This window comes from Sinocyclocheilus rhinocerous, unplaced genomic scaffold (genome assembly GCF_001515625.1).
Source record: "Sinocyclocheilus rhinocerous isolate Xijiao unplaced genomic scaffold, SAMN03320098_v1.1 scaffold664, whole genome shotgun sequence".
In the NCBI taxonomy this organism is placed as follows: Eukaryota; Metazoa; Chordata; class Actinopteri; order Cypriniformes; family Cyprinidae; genus Sinocyclocheilus; species Sinocyclocheilus rhinocerous.
In genome coordinates, this window is record NW_015658767.1 from 134,356 (window position 1) to 152,775 (window position 18,420).

General features: G+C 37.0%; 1 protein-coding gene across 1 annotated transcript in view; it reads right to left on the reverse strand.

Annotated features, from left to right (window-relative positions):
- The window catches only part of LOC107723008 (gamma-glutamyltransferase 7-like), a 34,904-nt gene that overhangs the window by 6,135 nt on the left and 10,349 nt on the right, over positions 1-18,420 (reverse strand). Inside the window, exons 2-14 of the mRNA XM_016531509.1 lie at positions 16,579-16,775; positions 16,281-16,501; positions 11,278-11,429; positions 8,786-8,900; positions 8,594-8,661; positions 7,551-7,624; positions 7,232-7,425; positions 6,670-6,757; positions 5,015-5,142; positions 3,240-3,328; positions 3,078-3,132; positions 1,504-1,641; positions 1,304-1,403 (exon numbers count right to left, since the gene is read on the reverse strand). Coding sequence (XP_016386995.1) covers positions 1,304-1,403; positions 1,504-1,641; positions 3,078-3,132; positions 3,240-3,328; positions 5,015-5,142; positions 6,670-6,757; positions 7,232-7,425; positions 7,551-7,624; positions 8,594-8,661; positions 8,786-8,900; positions 11,278-11,429; positions 16,281-16,501; positions 16,579-16,768 — 1,612 coding nt within the window. The 5' untranslated portion in view covers positions 16,769-16,775. The remainder of the gene's footprint in view (positions 1-1,303; positions 1,404-1,503; positions 1,642-3,077; positions 3,133-3,239; positions 3,329-5,014; positions 5,143-6,669; positions 6,758-7,231; positions 7,426-7,550; positions 7,625-8,593; positions 8,662-8,785; positions 8,901-11,277; positions 11,430-16,280; positions 16,502-16,578; positions 16,776-18,420) is intronic.

Sequence of the window (18,420 nt, forward strand, 5' to 3'; positions counted from 1 at the left end):
AAAATCACACATCTTCAGTCAAAATCACAGTCTACATAATCAGACATCTGAAGTCAAAATCACATCTTAAGTCAAAATCACACATCTGCAGTCAAAAATCACAGTCTACAAAATCACACATCTGCAGTCAAAATCACACATCTACAGTCAAAATCACACATCTGCAGTCATGTGAACAAATTAGTGCTGCAGGGGTTTTGCTCTGAATGGACATTTAAAGAGTCACATATAACACTTTATACATAAAGAATATAAAACAGGGCTTTAAACCCTAGGAATGCAGTTTTTTTTTTAAAGAAATTGCACTTAACATTCACTGAATTTTGCATGTTGACCTCAGCTTATGAATTCAACATTGTATTAGCATTGGCTTTATTCTGTATTGTTATGGGGGTTGCAGCGATGTTACAAACATACAGCATGTGTAAATACAATTTAATACCCTGATTTGTGCTTTTTTGCTGTTTTCAAGCATGAAAATGAAACCAATAAAATGCAATAAAAAAAATGTTGATTTGTAGTTTTTGATTAATTCCTACATACTGTATTAAATTATATATTCCTGATCTTTTTTATTAGAATTACTTTGCTGACAGGGTTAAATAGTCGAGATTGATGGCATCACAAACTGTGTATTAATTTAAAAAAGATTTGGCTTTCCTAGAAAGTGTCTAAATTATGTATTTCCTTGTCTCTAAATGTTTTTTAACATATACATTAGCGTTCAAAGGTTTGAAGTTACTAAGTTTTTTTTTTTTAATTAATACTTTTATTCAGAAAGGATGCATTAAATTGATTAAAACAGACAGTAAAAACAATAAAGATTGTCAGTAAAGACAAAAGATCTATTGCAAATTTTTTTTGTTTTTTTTTGCATTAGTTTGCATCACAGCACACCAGGTTTCAACATTAATATTAATAATCAGAAATGTTTCTTGAGCAGCAAATCAGCATATTATAATGATTTCTGAAGATCATGTGACACTGAAGACTGGAGTAATGATGCTGAAAATTCAATGCTGTGTCACAGAAATAAATGACATTTTAATATATATTCACATAGAAAACAGTTACTTTAAATTGTAAGAATATTTCACAATATTGCTGTTTTTACTGTATTTATGACCAAATAAATGCAGCCTTGGTAAGCAGAAGAGCCTTCTTTCAGATACATACAAAAAAAAAAGTCAATACACATTTGGGCATTATTAAAATAAAAATGACAGTATACACTATACACTATATTAGAGAAAACTTTTAAATGAACCCCAGAGGAAGCTACAGTAAATGATGGAGAACTTACAGTCCACCAGCAGGGTGTTGTTTTGGATGAGAGGATGCAGTCTGCCGTAGGACACGCTGTCACTCATGTTATTACGTGATGACAAAACATTGATCAAAACCTGCAAAAACACATCAGAGTATGAGTTAATATACACTGATGCTAGTAGCAGAATGAAATGTGCTGGTGAACATCCACACAGCACAGTAATGAGCGCTGACCTGCGTGATGCCGCTCAGCGCCCGCTCGCCGTTAGAGGAGCCCAGCGCGACGTATGTGCCACACAGACCGATGGACGGCCTCACCGCGATCGGCATCAGGAACGAGGCCGGCCTCTTGCCCGGCTCAATGCTGTTACGCTGATGAGAACACACAACCTGTTACAATCCTGACACATATCACTTAAGGTCCTTTCACACCGAGTCCGAAATTTTCGTATGCGTTTTTTCGTATTCGTCATCCTAAAATTTCGCTCATTGTGCAATGGCCTTTACTGTACAAAAACTGCAATTTTAATGGTAAAACCCCCTAACTCTATACAGCGAGACACTATAACACAGGAGTGTCTAGTCCAGACTCCGGCTGCTGGAGGACCAGTGTCCTGCAGAGTTTAGTTCAATACACTTGCCTAGAAGTTTCCAGCAAAGCCACTGGAAGGCAAACCTGCAACCAGTATCCAAAAAAGCATAACAGCTAGTGCTAACGCAGCGGCTTTGGCGGTACACAGGGAAGGAGACAAGAGGCCATTTTTTTTAATGGATGTCAATGGAAGAACTACACTATGCTGAATAAAAGCTTTTGGGAGGAATTAGCTTATCATTTAATGAATCTAATCTTGAACATGCTTTACACTATGTTTTACACTATATAAAATGCATGTAGATTTTACCTTGATAAAAATGTTATCTGCTATGACTGCTATGTGCATTTTTTTTTAAGATATTTCTTTTACGGCTTCCAGATTTCAACAAATAAATTATATTTTAGTGACAAGTATCAGTGTTATATATGCTCAGTGACCAGCAATATGTGCTCTTTTTTTTTGTCTCACTTTATATTAGATGGCTGTAACTACTATGTACTTACATCAAAAAATAAGTACAATGTAGTTATTGTGTTCATATTGTATTGCAGAACAATTTTGCTGCTGTTGTGGTGGGATACGGGTGAGGTTAGGGACAGGTTTGGTGGTATGGGTAGGTTTAAGGGTGGGTTAAACTGTAAGGGATTGGTCAACAGTGTAGCTATAAATGTAATTACAGAAATTATTTGAAACAAAGATAAAGGTGTGAATTTTAACATCATACTTTAATATATGAAGAAATGGTGCACTGTTAATGCCCGGGTTTTGTCGTGGTTGTATTTGCTGTGATGTTTTTATTTTATCTGTTTTTGTCATGATGTCTTATAAGATTTGCCTGTTTGTGAGGTTGATGCTGCATAAATTGCCCTGTGAAGGGACAAATAAAGATATTACTACAACTATTATGAACAACTATCACTAAACAACAAAACACAGCTGTGGATCATTCAGGTAACAACACAGTGTTAAGAATCAAGGGGATGTAAACTTTTGAACGGGGTCATATTTATAAATTCAACGATTATTTTCTATTATCTATCTTTTATGTGAAATATCTTATTCAGGTCAATACTAAATAAAAAATAACATGCATTTTGTATGATCCCTCGTATCTTAGTAAAATAGTAAAGCAATACGTCCCAAGAAGCCGTGGTTTACAGTGAATTTATAACAGCTAAGGGGCGTTGTTAGGCACGATGCGAAGCGGAGGGCCGCAGACGCCTGTGAATCACTGATCTTCTGCCGGAGCGCAGCAGCCTGGCCTTTACTGCCAGAGCCAGCCAATGTTATGGAAACGGTATAGAAAGACACTATGTTGAAACACTGCTGTTGAAACAAACATGTTGTCCATTTCAGTTTTGATTCAATAATCACCTGAGCATCTGCGTCACCAACTCAGAAACCGATGAATCGAACATGGAGTCTCCCAGTCCACTGGCTTGAGACAAAGCAATCTTCAGAGACTACATGTGGAGGAAATTAAACACAGGAATACTTTGACAGTAGTGCATGAGCAGAGGCGCTGTTGTGCACCAGGGTTAAAAAAATTGAAAAAGACTTGAAATCAAACAAATGTTAACTGAAAAACTGTTATTAACACTTATTTTAGCTAATCACCAATGCAACATTTCTCATTTTCATTTAGTCTAACTTGATGTACTAAAATGATTATAACTGAAATTAATTAAAACCATATGGCCAAATAAAAAAAGAAAATAACAAAATGACTCAATGAAAAATATAAAAACTAATAAAAAAATACTAATAAAAACTATAATAGTGTAACACTCTTGTGAAGTCTCCCTTTAATCTTAATGAAAGGGCTGGTCACACTATACTTTTCTTTCCACTGACTTCCATTCATACGCATGCAAATGCAGGAGACAGGAAAAGCAAGCTCATGTGAAATTTAAAGTTCAAGATCGGTGAACTCTGACCTGTGAATTGTGTGGGATTGATTCATTGATACTTCACTGCGTGAGCTTTTAGCGGGATGAAAAAAACCTTTAAATCTGCAGAATTGCAGTAAAGTGCCGTGAACTGCATATTTTTACATTCTGAATGGATTTTATGCTGGATTACGTTTGTAAAATAAAAGACACCACACAGTGTGATGTCATGTTACAACAAATGTTCACTCAATTTATTTTCTTGCCGAGCAAAACTTTTCTCTATTGGCCGGATATTTCAGCCACCTGAGCAAAAACATTCTTTATACCAGACCTGTACAGCGCACGCACAAAAAAAGTGTGTAACTTTTAACTTTAACATGCTATTTATATTTGATTTGACCCTTGATGTAATGAACATTTTAGGTTACGTGATTTGCTTTTTCTAATTATGCTCCGTATGTATGGAACAAGCTTCAAGGTACATTACATATGGAATTTGTACCATCTCTTGCTATTTTAAAGTCTGTTTATATAGAACAGTGTACATGTTTTAATAACTGACTAGGATTTGTATTGTTTTTAGAAAATTGCGTTTTGTGTTTGTTCATTGTGTGGTGATATGTATTTCTTTGTAACTTTGTCCTTTGCTGCCTATCTTGACCAGGACTCCCTGGTAGAAGAGATATTGTATCTCAACGGGACCTTCCTGGTTAAATAAGTAAATAAATAAATAGCGGTTTGCCCGAGCATTGCAATTATTTCACATTTACTAGAACTTAATCAAACGGCTTTCCCAACTCATTTTTGCGTGTGTCTTGTGCGCAACATTATTTCTTCTGTGCGGTTGCTACGTAAGAAGTGCGCAGGGAACACTGGTTATAACTGTTGCGGTGCCTGTAGAAATTCAGCATACTCAAAGTCTAGTGTTACATTTGACCCTTTAAATGCAGCTTTCTTCCTTGAACAATCATTCCACTGGCTTTAACCAGGATTTAAAGATGTTAACTCAGGGTAAAGCATATTGTGAAAAGCCATATAAACCATGCAATAAAGTCAAAATTGACTTAATCTATTGAACAGAGTTAAAGGCATGTACTAAAGGCAGGAGACTCTGTAGAAAACACAAAATACATGATACAAAGAGCAAGAAGAAAACATCTGATTATTAGGCACAAATACATCACTAGTGCACTTTATTTAAAGCCATAAATCAGTAGAAGTGTGAAGTGAGTTATGCTGCTTACAGCACTGCAGTACCTCAGCTATCCAGTGGTAAATGTTGCTCCTGGACACCTGGTTTGTGATGTTAAATCCCTCCAGGATGTTGAGAGCGGACAGCAGGGCGGCTCCCGCGTGGGGCGGAGGAGGAACAAACACCTGGTAGCCTGTCAGAGACACGCAAGGCAAAGCACTGCTGAACCTGTCAATTAAAACATTGCTGAGGTGCTCAAGACTACAGGAGGTGCTGAACTTCATGGAAAACCAAGCCATTAAAGGCCTGAGGAAAAGATTTTCCAAAACAGGCAACAGGAAAGTTCTAATTGTCACATTAACCCAAGCAGCAACAGTCTAGTCTACATTTATCTAATGATGTTTCCTTAAAGTAATAAGCCACGAGAGACCATTAAAGTGATTGTACAGCAGAGAAAAGGTGTTCTTAAACCACTTAATTAATTAAAATAAACCACTTAAATAAAACAAAACAAAACAAAATAAAACAAAGCAAAGCAAACAAAGCAAAACAAAGCAAAACAAAGCAAAGCAAAGCAAAGCAAAACAAAGCAAAGCAAAACAAAGCAAAGCAAAGCAAAGCAAAGCAAAACAAAACAAAGCAAAGCAAAGCAAACAAAGCAAAGCAAAACAAAGCAAACAAAGCAAAGCAAAGCAAAGCAAAGCAAAGCAAAGCAAACAAAGCAAAGCAAAAGCAAAGCAAAGCAAAGCAAAGCAAAGCAAACAAAGCAAAGCAAAGCAAAGCAAAGCAAAGCAAAGCAAAGCAAAACAAAGCAAAGCAAAGCAAAGCAAAGCAAAGCAAAGCAAAACAAAACAAAGCAAAGCAAAGCAAAACAAAACAAAACAAAACAAAACAAAACAAAGCAAAACAAAGCAAGGCAAAGCAAAACAAAATAATAAAATAAACGGTAGTTTGTTTAGGGTTGCCAGACAGGACAGGAGCTTGAAACATTAATAAATAATGTGGTAATAAATAAACAGGTGTGTGTTTTTACAACGGCTTCAAATATGGATCATCCAATCAGAAGACAGAAACTGAACTACCCACTTTATGATGCTCATTTTACTATCTGCATTTCATCCAACACCCCTTATAATGTGCAAGGGAAACAATAGAGCTTTATCTTAATTAATGAGTCATCACTCCAACTGCATAGCAGAAGTGTACAGAAGCAAAGCAGAAATACTCACTGTACAGAAGTCAGTGTTTACGTTGACTTATAATACACTGTATTTAGAAGAAAATGACATTTCTATAGACCCACAGAAAAGCAAACACCTGCACAGATGGATCTGTGGGCCATTACTTAAGCATTCCCTTGTGCTTTTAGTACTGAAGTACATAAAATATCAGTTACTTTAATACATTATTATGGACTGTTTTAACTTTTACTCAGTCAGTTTCCAAACAAACATCGTTACCTAAGCATGACGATTGTGTACTTTTTAAAATTCTGCTGAGTTCAATTCTTGTCTACCCTGTTTTGAGAAGTCGAGTAACAACAGTAATTATGCACTATCGTGAAACTGATATAGGGTAAAGCAGAAAGGTTTTTATTGCTCTGCTGTCTGGACTTTGAAGGTCAATAGACTACTACATCTAAACTACTGCAATTCATAAAGTAATAGACTGCAGTATTTTAAACAGCTATAGGTTCTGTTGAAAACTGATGTGTGTTTACCCTGGTAAAGGCTTTGCAGTGGCTTCTGTATGACAGTGGTGTAGTTTTTGAAGTCGTCCTCTGTCAACACACCTCCTTTAGCTTGAACCTGGCCACAAACACACATAATAGTAATATTATCATACGATCTGTTAAATGTTGAATGATCTGTTATTAAACAGAACACAAGAAAATGGCTAAAACAGTTTAAAAATCCAATGTTTGAAAGATTTGAATGATCTGACAGGTCAGACCAGTGATGTTAAAAAAAAATATTTTTATTAATTGAAATGTATAACAAAAGAAATTGAAATGCATAGTTTAATTGAAATGTATAGTTTAAGTACTAAAATTACCAAACTAAAATAAAAATAAAGCTAACTTGAAATGTAAAAAAGCACATGAATAAATAAAAAAGCACATGAAATTACTCAAACTAAAATGAAAAATAAAGCTAACTTGAAATGTAAAAAAGCACATGAATAAATAAAAAAGCACATGAAATTACTCAAACTAAAATGAAAAATATTAATAAATGCTCTAATAGTATATCAATAATACTAAAATAACACTGGAGACGTACCTCTGATGTAATTTCCTGAGTCAGATTCCCACTGTAGAACTCTGAGACTCCATTGGCTGCAATCCTGTCCAGAACGGCAGCTAAATCCAGGCGTTTAGTGAAGAGTCCCGCGAGGGGAGCCTGACCGTTCGGCAGGAACAGATCTCTGAATGCATTCGACACATTCTGCTCCTTCACTTCAGACAGCGCATCAGCTGCGAAAGATGGTGCCAGTTATAGCAAACTGCTTAAAAGTCAACAAACAAATATTACATTTACAGTCTTACAGTGCACCAAAGAATAACATTCAGTGTAAATGACATGCGGGATGAAAGCTCACCCAGCTCATGCGTCACATTGAATCCATTCCTTGCCACATCTGCGGCCATAGTGATGACGTCTTTCCAGGCCATTCTAGAGGAGAGAGAAAACACTTTTCCATCAGCCATCATTAACCCTTGTGCTGTGTTGAAAATCCTTTATCTAATTTGGTGCTCCTTGTTAACAATGACCGGCCTTTTAAACCTCTCATTATATTATAATGAAATACTGCATTCAAGATTTTTATCAACTTGTTTTCTTTCAATTAGCACTGGTTTTGTATTTCTTTTTGGAACTGATTCATTGTAGGCCTCACTGATCTGAGCTCATGCACCTCAGTGTGAAAAAAGTTCACTCAAGTTTATTCATCTAAAGTGAGGCCTATGATCAATCAGTTCTGAAAAACTGTTCTTTAAAGAAATTGCAAAAAAACTGCTATTTGTTGTAGGCCGGTCATTTTTGAGCACTGGAGAACACCAGAAATGTAACAAGGTGGGGGGGAAAAAATCTAAATAAAAAAGCACAAAAAATATAAAATTTTGTCATATCCTTTGTAAGCAAAGTCAGTATGTTTTAGTCCAATTCAATAACATTAACTCACATTTTTTGAGGAAAAAATCCTATCATACCCACTCAAAATTATAAAATGATAACGGATTAAAATATGGAAGGGTCTACAGGATCTTGAATTTGACCTCAGTCACAAAACCACAAGCAGAAGTTTCATTTCCAGATGTGTTCTTTTACACAAACATCTGTGCCATTATTAGTTAACACTACACATGTGTGCATTACTGTTTTATCACTATTTTCTTGTTAATCACTGTATTGTATAAAGCACTATATAAATAAATGTGCCTCGACTTGACAATCATTATTTTGTTTCTATGGATACATTAAGATGCAGTTAATCATCCACATTATAAGATGCAGTTACATTGGTGATATTTCATGGGTCCCTGTCTAATAGTGTAGTGATGTATGAAACACAGAAGTCACTTTCAAACAAAGCAGTGGAATATGTCTGCTGTGTGTGACTGCACAGCTCATCTTAAACTGTACCTTCCATAGAGCTGATGAGCTTGATGTAGTCCACTGATCAAGCCGGGAACAGCCACTAACAGACCTGACTAACAGACAGAAAGACAGACACAGATCACTGTGCAGTGCAGATACTGTGCTTGCATTATTAATTCGCTTTATCATATGACGCACTTCCAGACAAGATGAAAGCAGATGGAAATAAACCTTTACCCTTTGATTAACATGCAGCATCATGTCCTGGTGAATCCCGGAGGGTGCCGTCTCGCGGAAGTCAACGACCCGGCTCTCGTTCCTGCGGATGTCATGGACCAGCATCACGCCACCACTGAGAAGAGCGTGAGATACAGTCACTCACTGTTTCTCATTCATCACACACAAAATCTATTTCTCTAGCCCTGCACATGTGCCTTCCTGGAGTTTTTCACCAGTGAGTTTCCATGACCGTTCCAGTTATAAGTGATTTACTGGAAAAGGATGTTTTAAAAAATCCTTTAACAGAGATTTCTGGCCAGACTTTCGATATAACTTATTTAAACAATCACACCAAAAATGGACATTGTACACCTTTTCGCATTAATCTGTGAGCAAGTTTTACTCTAGACAAACACTCACAAAGAGAAATTTGAAATGTTTTACAGCAGTCAAAGTGCTGCAGCAATGTACATAATAAAGCAATTTTTTATTTAAATCATGTAAATGCATTCTAACAGACCCTAAAATAAAAGTTATAATAAGCAAAATATGGGCATCATAAATAGACCTTTTCTAAATAAAATATTTTTAAAAACTAGATTTTTAAAAAAATAAAATATATTAAAAAAAATTTTTTTTTAAATCATACCATAAAAATCATATATATTCCCTAAAATGTCCATAACTTTTGCTTATTTCTATTACTTTTCCAGCTCAAATCACAATTGATTGTGATTTTAAATTCACAAATCCTTAATATTTTCATTTTTCCATTACAGTGGAGCACTGTTTCTGCCAGTCGTTGTCTGTAATCTTTAAAGGGAGATTTCACCCAAAAATGAGAGTTCTGTCATCAATTACACAACTTCCTGTCATTCCAAACCGACAAGTCTTTCGTTCATCTTCAAAACACAAATGAAGATATTTTAATCTTCAGTCCAGCAGATAACCAAAACTCTGACACTTCAAAATGTTCTTGTTCATCGAGACATGAATATGAATCAAGCTTTTTAATCCAAGTCTTCTGACATAATCACTTAAAGGGGTCATATGATGCTGCTAAAAAGAACATTATTTTGTGTATTTGGTGTAATGAAATGTGTTTATGCGGTTTAAGGTTAAAAAAACACATTATTTTCCACATACTGTACATTATTGTTTCTCCTCTATGCCCCGCCTTTTTGAAACGTGTCAATTTTTACAAAGCTCATCGGTCTGAAAAAGCGAGGTGTGCTGTGATTGGCCAGCTATCCAGTGCGTTGTGATTGGCCGAATACCTCAAGAGTGTGACGGAAATGTTACGCCCCTACGAAGCGGATATCGTCCTCTTTTGGAAGACCAAACAAAGTAGTTTCGCTTTCACAATGAAAAACACAGCGGCCTAGCGTGAGCGAAAGCCTCGGCTTAGCCTGAGCTGAAGCCGGGCAAGAGTGAGCTGAGGCGGCGGGATTGAGAACGGCGGTCCCGGCGGATCCGATGAAGGAGCGGTGAAAACGGTGAAAGCCGATCCGGTGATCCACAGCACTAAGTTGATGTATTTCCTCAGCGACCAGCACAGATCAGCTCCAGGTATGACGAAGCGGATATCGTCCTCTTTTGGAAGACCAAACAAAGTAGTTTCTCTTTCACAACAAAACACACAGCGTCTTCACGACATGGCAACAACAATACTACAGCGAGAATATAAGTTACGCCTTCTTTCTTTGCGTGAACGTTTGGGCGGCGTTATGCAAATCTTCCCCCACAGTGACGTAGACATGTGGGGCGTGTTAGAACGAGTCGTTTTAGGTAAACGTGGTTAACTCTTAACTTTTATAAAGAATATCTCTTTGGATTTGAGACTTTAGTCTTTGCAACTTTACAGATCTTCTTTACGCACCAAGAGCTTGTAACACTCCAAAGAGAAAGGAAAAATTGAAATCGCATCATATGACCCCTTCAATATGTTTAACAGGTTTAATTTAGCCTTTTATTCACATATAAACATTGATCACATCAAATATGGTAAGTGCAAGATCAACGCTACTTGCTTGATGCACAAGAACAAACCTTATTGGTAAAGCATTTCTGAGCTTGCATTTACCAATTTTTCATTTTTGGGTGAAACATCCTTTTAAAGGTTACCTTATAAAACAATAAGAACAAGCAACACCTTGTTGTTTCTTCTCAATGAGCCCATAAAATCACTCGCCAGCACCTTCACCCTCTCTGTTCCTCTCTGGTGAAACGAGCTGAACCTCCACCTGAATTACTGAGAGACCATCATGTTTCAAGAAACAGCTGAAGACACTTTTAACCAATGCACACACACACACACACCCCGTATTTCTTCTCTTCTCTAGCTCGCTTCCTAATCTAGTTGTCTAATAAAACTGGCATTATGCAAATATTGTTGGCTCACTGATGAATTGCCTTGTTCCTCTTTTTGTAAGTGGCTTTGGATAAAAGCCTCTGCTAAATACATAAATGTAAACAAAGACTGCTGTGAACCACTGAACTTGCACTCGTACCCGCCGATGCCCGAGGTGTGGGGATGGATGATGCCCAGGCAGAGCGAAGCGGCTATGGCGGCATCAACGCTGGACCCCTGTTTGCCCAGAACGTCAAAGCCCAGAGACGTGCAGCGGGCCACATCCGTCACCACCGCGCCTTGATTATACACCTGAGGACAGAAGAGACTAAAATAAGGAACAGTTCTGTCCTGTAACAGTCATCGCCTGTCAGAAGGTTCATTTTGTATTATTTTGTAGCGCTATGTTCCTCCGGACCATTAGGTGGCACTAGTAGCTCTACCATTTCTGTATAAAGGAAGGAAGCAGTACAGTGAGAGAGAGACTCAGTTTGAACTCCACATGGTTTCTTGCTGTGCTACAAACAATCCTGGTTTGAGAAACGTTTAGTTTGCTGCTCAACCGTAAGTTTGATGTTTTATTTTCACACTTTGTTGTATTTTGAAGGATCTTGGTGAAAGCTTATGAAGGTTATTTTTGCAATGATTTGTATACCATGTTTGTTTGGTTTATGGACTCTGACTGGTTGTTCCCTTTTCGAGAGGATTTTTGTTTTGCCTCTTCTTGAGCTTAATTGTCGCAATACAACCATACTGCTGTGTGGACGCACAACTTTGGCGTTCTTTTGAGTGCATTATTGCAACTGCTCAAGGATTATACCCAAAGCGTTCCCAGCCTCCTACTTCAAGGACTTCTACACTACAGAGATCAGCTCATCATCACATAAGACCGTTGACTTATCCATGCACTGCGGCCATTGACCTGAACTGGTTTGGCTAATCTACAGCTTATGGGACATTCCACACTCAAGCCTTTGCACATTTCCACTGGACATGGTTTCATTACTTATTTATTTAGTTATTTTTTTTTGTATGTCAGCCCCTTGTTTGTGCTTTGTAAATTGCTGATTGTAAATATTGAGTGAAAAATGCACATTTGGAAAAATATATTTATACTGTTTTGGGACTTTGTGCATTTACCTCAGAAAGTACACCCAATAACCAATTAGACCCTTTGCAAAGAAATAAATTGCTGATTGAGTGAAAAATGCACATTTGGAAAAATATATTTATACTGTTTTGGGACTTTGTGCATTTTGTGCATTTAGTACACCCAATAACCAATTAGACCCTTTGCAAAGATACTGGTCCCCCCTTTTTTTTCTGGTATAGCAATCCCAGTTTTGAATAGCTGGGACAGTTATAACGCAAAGGCTTTGTTGACGAGATGCGCATCAATCAATCTTGAGCTGATACAAACTGTAGCTGGATGCTCACAGAAAACATTTCTCACTGGCTTTCTAAAGAATAGCAGACATCGTCAGTGACTGTTGACTGTGACTGTCATGTAGCAAAGACGCTTTTCATCAATACATGGTCAATTTTAAATGGGAACGACTGTAAAGTTACAACATTTCGCAGCAGAGGCTTACGTGGCTATGCTAACTAACTAAACACTAACCACACGTGAGTACAAATTTATCCATGATATCTGCATACAAACATTTTCACAAACAATTCATGATTCATCAACAACTTTCATATTCTACTTTTTTTTTTAAAACACAGGAACAACTAAACACACACAAACAAACAAAAAAATCACTCTTGGTGGCCTTATAAATGTTAAAAAAAATTTTTAACCTTATTAAATATGTATTTCATCAGACACAAGCTTTTTAAGGTTGCTGAGAGTAAAGAAAGGTTGTGTGTAAAGTCCCTGTATGGAGATAATTTTGGTGTGTTTATACAAATGACTAACCTCGGGCAAAGTTGGTTAATTAAAAAAAGCCAAATTCATTAACATTACCACAAGATTAAGAACAAATATGTGTGTGTGAATTAGTCAATTATTAGTGAACATGACCCAGTGACTCTATGGAACATACAAGTCAGTTTTAAGGTTAAAGGTAAATATTATTACCTGAATATATTATATATATTTTTTTCTGAGAGTGTCTATGCTAATTTCAAAGTGGACCTTTGATGCTGGACAGCTATAATTAGCCATGCTATCCAGTGGGTGCTTTTCACGATGACAGTGCGATCTCATGGGAACACAGGTGAATTGCTTCCAGTTTCAAATGTAACTAATTTTCCTCATAATACTGAAGTCTGGGTCATCTCATATTTGTGAACTCCTGTGCTACTAATGCTTTTCTAGCTGTCTAAATTCCATCACGCTAATAGTCCAGGTTGATGTTTTACAGCTCCTTCACTTGGCTCACTTCAAGACTTCAACACACCTGTAAACACAAGTGCTACTGTATGGCACTCCGAAGCGTTAAAGATGAAAGGGAGGTATGCAGCCAGAAAGCTGAAAGCACACTGTCAATATGCTATTAACACTGAGCCATACAACTCATTATGTCTAGATACACACAAGATAGGTCTCTCTAGCATCTTGTGTAGATTTTTGTGTCACCTAATTATTATGCATATCGTCCATTAGTCCTTTGTTCCAAAGAGTTCAATGCATTAGGCAATGTTAATTTGTCATGGACTTTAACAAGTTAGTGCAGATAATAGACATATATCACGGGATAATACTTAGGAAAAACAATGTAAAATACGATCCTTTTATTAAGTTTGAGCTTCCCTCTAGAGTGTTTTTCATAATCAAGCTTTTAACCAATTTACATCTAATTCAGCTTAAGTCAGAAAGTGCTTTCCAGTTTACCAACCTCTAGAGGAAGAGAAAAAAGTGATTCTTTCCACATGAGCAATCATGGGCTGCAGCGATTTGCAAAAAAGGCATACAGCTAGACGGCTAGTTATTTGTCCTCAGTATTGTCCACTTGGAAGTGGCATCATCTTCCTGTGTACAAAATGTACTTCAATATCTCCTGCAGAGAAGAAGGGGGGTGGGGGTGGGGTGAGGAAAATACTATCTGGAAATAGTGCCTTTGCACATTTGCTGAAGCAAGGTAGAAAACGAACAGAGGAGTGAAGGATTTGGGCTTGGCGTTTCTTTGAAAACATGGCACGTGGGCTATGTTCTGGAATGGGCTCACAGTCTCATAAGACATGTAACAAGAACAGTATGTGCTTCATATAAGCTAGGAGGTCTCAATTTCCACTGCATGGACATGATAGCTCATTCCTTGGGTTATTATTATATTCTCCATAAACAACTACTGCTTTTCAAAAGGCTTGTATCTCAGTGAATGATGAATGCGTTGGAACAAATCTTCCTCTTGAAACAAGCAAAATGTATTGGAAAAAATAATAAAAATTTATTGTAGGCATTTCTGTCTAGTTTTAAGATACATTAATATTTTTAGAGGCTAAATATTTATGGTATTTTTGAGAATGTTTAAGAGATTTTGCAAGTTTTAAGAGGGGCTTTTTGACGTGTAATAAAATGGGCCAATTTGTAACAATTTCTTAAAAGACACATGTCTTGTCCTTGAAACATGATTATTTCTTTTGAAATTCAACAATAAAATTTTAAATATCACAATATTGTAACAGTCATAGCCTGTCACAAGGTTCATTTTGTATTATCTTGGCGTGCTATGTTCTTCCGGACCCTTAGGTGGCCCTAGTAGCTATAACATTTCTGTATAAAGGAAGGAAGCAGTAGAGTGAGAGAGAGACTCAGTTTGAACCCCACATGGTTTCTTGCTGTGCTACAAACAATCCTGGTTTGAGAAACATTTTGTTTGCTGCTCAACCGTAAGTTTGATGTTTTATGTCACCCATTGTTGTATTTTGTAGGATCTTGGTGAAAGCTTATGAAGGTTATTTTGCAATGATTTGTATACCATGTTTGTTTGGTTTATGGACTCTGACTGGTTGTTCTCTTTTCTAGAGGATTTTCTTGTTTTGCCTCTTCTTGTGATTAATTGTCGCAATGCATGCTGAGGCTAGCATGTTTACAACCATGTTGCTGTGTGGATGCACAACTGTGGAGTTCTTTTGAGTGCATTATTGCAACTGCTCAAGGATTATACCCAAAGTGTTCCTGGCCCCCTACTTCAAGGACTTCTACAAATACAGAAATCATCTAATCATCAGATAAGACAGTTGATTTATTCATGAACTACAACCATTGACCTGTACTGGTTTGGCTAATCTACAGATTATGGGACATTTCACATTCAAGCCTTTGCACATTTCCACTGGATGTTGTTTCATTGCTTATTTTTATTCTTTTCGTCAGCCCTGTATGAGATTGTTTGTTGGTGCTTTATAAATTGTTGCTTGTAACTATGGAGTGAAAATGGTTTAATACACATTTGGAAAAGGAATTTAGACTGTTTTGGGCCTTTTTGCGTTTACTGCAGAACTTACACCCAATAACCAATTAGACCCTTTGCAAAGATACTGGTCCCCCCTTTTTTTCTGGTATAGCAATCCCAGTTTTGAATAGCTGGGATGGTTATAGTCCTATTGGGAAAAAATATCTATCAAAAAAATCTATTGGAATTTTTCCCTTATTTTCACCTATTTTATCTTCCACCCTCCAAAATGCGTAAGTAGTATTCAATAGCCAGGTTTTCTTCCAAAGCTGCTAACTTATTGAAATAAAACATTTGTGAATAACCAGTTTCCATCCAACGAGTCAAAGAGAACAAAATCGTCACTTTCTGATAAACTGCCACTAAATATCACTAAGAAAAGTTTTTTTCTATATTTGTAATATAATAACTACTTTAATATAAATGTAATGTAATGTAATATAAAAACTACTTGCGCCTGAGAGCGAGCAAATGAAACGCAATAAATGCCGTCATTGATTTCGGAGGTGGATGCTGCTGTTTGGGAAAGCAGTCGTAGTTCTGGGAGGCAATTCTACAGAAATACTTTTGACGACAGACTTTGTTCGGAATGACCATAACGTTTCAGATGCTGTGCAATGAGATCCATCCCATCACGCAAAGTCACATGATTTTTTTTGTTGCGCATGGAGGAATTTATTTGCAAAATGTGTTTCCATCTCCCATTATTTGCATTAACCCTTTTTCGCACAAGTCGAAATTTTGTAGTACTTCACAGCACCTGCGGGTCTCCAAAATAGATCTGCATTATGAGGGCCACGGTGACCCCCGTGGCGAAGGTCAGGCAGGCGGTGATGATGACGGTCAGCCCGTCACGTGTGCAGGCACAATCCTGTGCCAGCGGGTCTCTGCTGGTCTCTCTCAGTGGAGAGACATCCCGACTGGCCGAGGCAGAGGAGGGCAGCCGCTGCAGTCGGGCCGACTTCAGGAACAGATCAGGGTCTACACACAGAGACGGGACAGAATTTAGGCCACTGCGTGGAGACTACGTCAGACAGCACTATGATCAAACGCTTTACCTGTGTCCTGCTCACTGAGGAAGTTATCATCATCTCTGCGTGATTTGAGAGTGTTGTCGGCTGAAACATCATCTTCTGGTAGTCTAGGGAAGCTGGTGATGCTCATGTAGTCCACAGGTGAGTACGCACTGCTCAGAGCAGCATCCTTCTCCACCACCGTCACTCCCGTATCGGCTGCCGGAGCGTACATGATTTACCTGAAATCACCAACTGGAATTCAGCGCAATTCATTAAGCTGGAAAATTATGTTAATATATAACATATAGAGTGCTGCAGGGACGAGGTATGTTTGTAGGCCGAAATCCGTAAACGAGTTGCATTTTAGCACCTCCGGTTCCATTGTCCTTAAAGGGCACCAATTATGCCACTTTTTACAAGATGTAATATAAGGCCACGTTCACACTGTCAGTTTTTGGGATTGACAACCGCATTTACATACAGGTGTGAGTCTCGAAGTGTCCCGTTCACACAGTAGCTTACAGTAGCGTCTTGAATACTGTCTGTATGAACGTGCAACGGGAGTCAAGCCCGTATTCCTTTTTTTTTTTTTTTTTTTTACCACAAGTCACACTATGATCTTTACTTGATGCAAGTCTTTAAAAATGTCAGTGGTATCATTTGAGTACTAAACAAGTGTTTAAATCCTAGTTATGAAATTTCTTCATTTTAGGAAAGGGCAGCATTAGAAACGCCACACTGGACTTAATTTAAAAAAGCAGTTATAACATATCTTTATTCTGAAACAGTTCTTAAAATAACTATTTTTAGTGATAAGAACATTTTAAGAAACTTTATCCACTTTAAATGTTTCATATTAATTAAGATTTATTTTTCTCAATTTAAGACTTAATTTTTACATTTAATTTGAACAATTCCTTTCACTTTTTGGCAAAAAACGTGCTGCACAACTAAGGTTTAAATTAAAGCATGAAAAATGTGGACATTGTGTGATATTTCTTTATTTTTAATAAACGTTGTTGTTAAACTTTTGTTGTTGCAAAATTGACAACATTCTACAGCACAATATGATATTTCTGTCATAATTTCCCAAAGTTAAACTGAACTTTTATTTTGGCGGGTTGTAGTGAAGACCTTTGAGTTTATGTTTCCGTGCTTCAGTATGTAGTAGATATTTAAACAGCCGTCTTTTGCAGTTTAGTCCATATCACAATCTAATTAAGTGTGTATGCCTTACTTTTGATTTATTCATAAAACTTTCATCAAATTATATGACATTACGCTTGATACAGTACATTTCATGGATTTCGTCATACGGCCCTACAAGCAACATTCTGGCATCATTGAAGTGACTTTTGTCTAGGCAAGTAGGCTACCACTCATATTTTTTTTTTTTGAAAATATAAAACTCTAGTTAATTCTGTAGAGCCATTTGACTCTAATGTAATACAGCCATATCACTATGCATCTGTGAACAGGTAATTAGTATCTGGTTGCTTGTCCTGTTTACCTGTCACTAATTAAATAGATGATTAGCTTTAACAAATTAGCCAAACATTGCTTACCTACCTGTCGTAGCAGATGGATTGATTGATGGAGATTCTAATAAGATCTGGAAACAAACTAAACACCAGTCCTCTGCCTATTTTTTTAATTTTTTTTAAGGCAGCCTAAACTAGCATTTACTGGTTTAAAATGTTTGTCTAGCCTGACTAAGCATGTGGTTTAGCTGGTTGACAAGCTAGTTCAAACCAGACCTGCTTAGGCTGGTTTAAGCTGTTTTTTTAATCTTCCAGTAGCATATGGATATTTTTAAAGTTGCGATGAAACTGAAGTATCCATATGAAGGGCCATGGAATATATATATATATATATATATATATA